The sequence below is a fragment of the Paramisgurnus dabryanus genome, chromosome 12 (genome assembly GCF_030506205.2).
Source record: "Paramisgurnus dabryanus chromosome 12, PD_genome_1.1, whole genome shotgun sequence".
Lineage (NCBI taxonomy): Eukaryota > Metazoa > Chordata > Actinopteri > Cypriniformes > Cobitidae > Paramisgurnus > Paramisgurnus dabryanus.
The window spans coordinates 33,960,860-33,963,397 of NC_133348.1; the positions used below are offsets into that span (position 1 = coordinate 33,960,860).

Genomic DNA, 2,538 nt, shown 5'->3' on the forward strand with positions numbered 1-2,538 from the left:
CATGATAGCAGAAATATGGATTGACCAAAACTTGCCTCTGGCAGCTAGATAACTGAATGGCAAGGAAAGAGTTTATTAAATTGTTTCATTTGGCTTCCTTTGAAGTTGCCAAGACACCACAGACACCAAGTTCTAATACTAATCAGTTGAGAACTTCACTTCGAGACAAAACGGTTAAATCAATCATTTACAAGCTAAATAATAGTTAGAAAGGAATCAGTTTGAGAGTCTCACAAGTCATGATAAAAGAAACACAAGTCAGTGTCCGTTTCAACATTTTATTGGTCATTCTTGACAACCCACTACTTCAGTCAGAGATCACAATGGGGCCAATAGTTGCCTTTCCTTCTGAAACCAGGCCTGGAAAGACAAATTGCAAGCATCTAGTTAAAAGGCATTTTGACAGGGATCCTGAAGAGATACAAAGACTTCACACTTACCCAAATCAGATACTGCTCTTCCTTTCCTAGTCGAGCCACATATGGAGTCACAGCACGTGCACACGTCGTCACTTTCATCTGCAGAAGTCCATCTGTAAAGAGGGTGTGAAGGTATTACTACAAACAAGCAATTATGTTAACACTCAAGTCTGGACATACCCATTGGCAAAAGAGCAAGCTTTGCTCTCTGGATTTGTAGGAGTTGAAGCCAAGAGAGCCTTCAAAGCACACGTAATGTAGACCTAGAAATAAAACAGCTTGTATCAAACGAGTACTCTCAGGATACTGAAACTAAATTGCAATTTCATTTAAAAACCCATACCGAGCTGTTACCAGCTTGCTGGAACTTGAAAGCCTCCAACTGAAACTGCAGCTTGTCATTCTGAACTCGGTGCATGAAATGGGAAGGAGAACCTGTAAGCTTGGCATCAACCAGGCACCTAAAGAGGAAACACGGTCATCCTTCTCTTGTGCATTTGACACCAAGAAAAGGAACCCTACTCACCCATGGTTCTCAATAAAGGAATATCTTGGAACAGAGTTCACATCAGGGACTGCAGTAGCCACACAGCCATCAATGAAAACACGCAGGGGAACATGGTTGTACTGCTTCACAGAAGCTTCAAAGTTCATGAACTGGCCAAGAAAATACTGTTGACTGGCCTCTCAAACATCCAATCATCTGCATAGAAAAGCATGTTGGCAAATCCCATTTTAGACCCAGACCAGAACAGAACAAGAGATCATTACCAGTCATGAGCTTAAGGGAGAACACCAGCACTTCCTCTGAAACTATGGTAGCAGCAAAAGGAACTGCAGCAGGCATCAACACGTCACTGCTTACATTCTGCATCCTATAGAGCAAGAGAAAGTAATCTGGAGCATGTTTAAATAGACAATGCTGAAATGACTGCAAGATCAAGTCTTACCTTGGATAGTGACAGTGAATTGCAACAGCAGCTGCATCAGCTCTCACAATGGGAGTTCCAACTAGAGCACCAGGAGTGTAGAGTAGAGTGAATGTGTACACCAACTCATCAGCAGTCATCTGAAAAAAAAAAGCAATCATGAAACCATTACCAGATACCAAACTTCACATTCAGGCAGTAGCCTGAAAAGCAGCCACTCACCGTCAAAGAACTACCACATGTGTGGAGCTCGTATTGAAAGATAAGCACATGAGAATTAGGATCTTCCCCTACAGCTGCACAGCCTCCTAAACTAAAGGATGAGGGATCTGCCAAGTGACCATTTCCATAGAAGTCCTTTTTAACCTCCACATGGACAAAGTGCTCTGCACATTGTGCTGCTACACTATCAGGAGGGCTGGGTACCTGTAGCTGAAAAGGTACTGCTGGCTGTTGGGGCTCTTCTGGCATGTGGGGAAACTGCCAGGTCAAAGGTGCAACAGGAGCCTGCATTAGCTGCTTGGACTGAGTACTGGCAGGATCTAGCATACCAGGTGGAAATCCCGGTTTTTGAGGCTGAAAAGAACCTGCTCCTTGAGGCCTTTGAAGAGCTTGCTGAGGTACCAAAACTGGTGGCTGTTGCTGGAATTGTGATGGTTTCTGAGGTACCAAAACTGGTGGCTGTTGCTGGAATCGTGATGGTTTCTGAGGTACCAAAACTGGTGGCTGTTGCTGGAATCGTGATGGTTTCTGAGGTACCAAAACTGGTGGCTGTTGCTGGAATCGTGATGGTTTCTGAGGTACCAAAACTGGTTTCTGAGGTACCAAAACTGGTGGCTGTTGCTGGAATCGTGATGGTTTCTGATGTACCAAAACTGGTTTCTGAGGTACCAAAACTGGTGGCTGCTGCTGGAATCGTATTGGATTCTGAGCTTGGTGAGGTGACAGAACTGGTGGCTGTTTCTGGAAGCTTAATGGATTCTGGGGTCGCTGAGGTCCCAAAACTGATGGCTGTTGCTGGAAGCTTAATGGATCCTGGCCTTGCTGAAATTCTGACCACTGTTCCACTGACAAACTAACTGCCAAAAGCAGCAGAAATCCAATGCTATTGAAATATACCAAACCCATTGTCATAAAACTCTGAGTACCTCAGACTGTTTACTGAGCCTCTGCTGTGCCTTTTTCTAAAA

General features: G+C 44.2%; 1 protein-coding gene across 1 annotated transcript; it reads right to left on the reverse strand.

Moving 5' to 3' along the window:
• Window positions 1-264: 264 nt before the first annotated feature.
• LOC135750052 (zona pellucida sperm-binding protein 3-like) lies at window positions 265-2,148 on the reverse strand. Its single transcript, XM_065268830.2, is given in 9 exon segments — window positions 265-360; window positions 441-532; window positions 600-682; window positions 763-880; window positions 946-1,102; window positions 1,105-1,122; window positions 1,191-1,294; window positions 1,370-1,488; window positions 1,571-2,148. Coding segments are annotated over 9 exon segments (1,071 nt in total). The 5' UTR covers window positions 1,898-2,148; the 3' UTR covers window positions 265-307.
• Window positions 2,149-2,538: the final 390 nt, after the last annotated feature.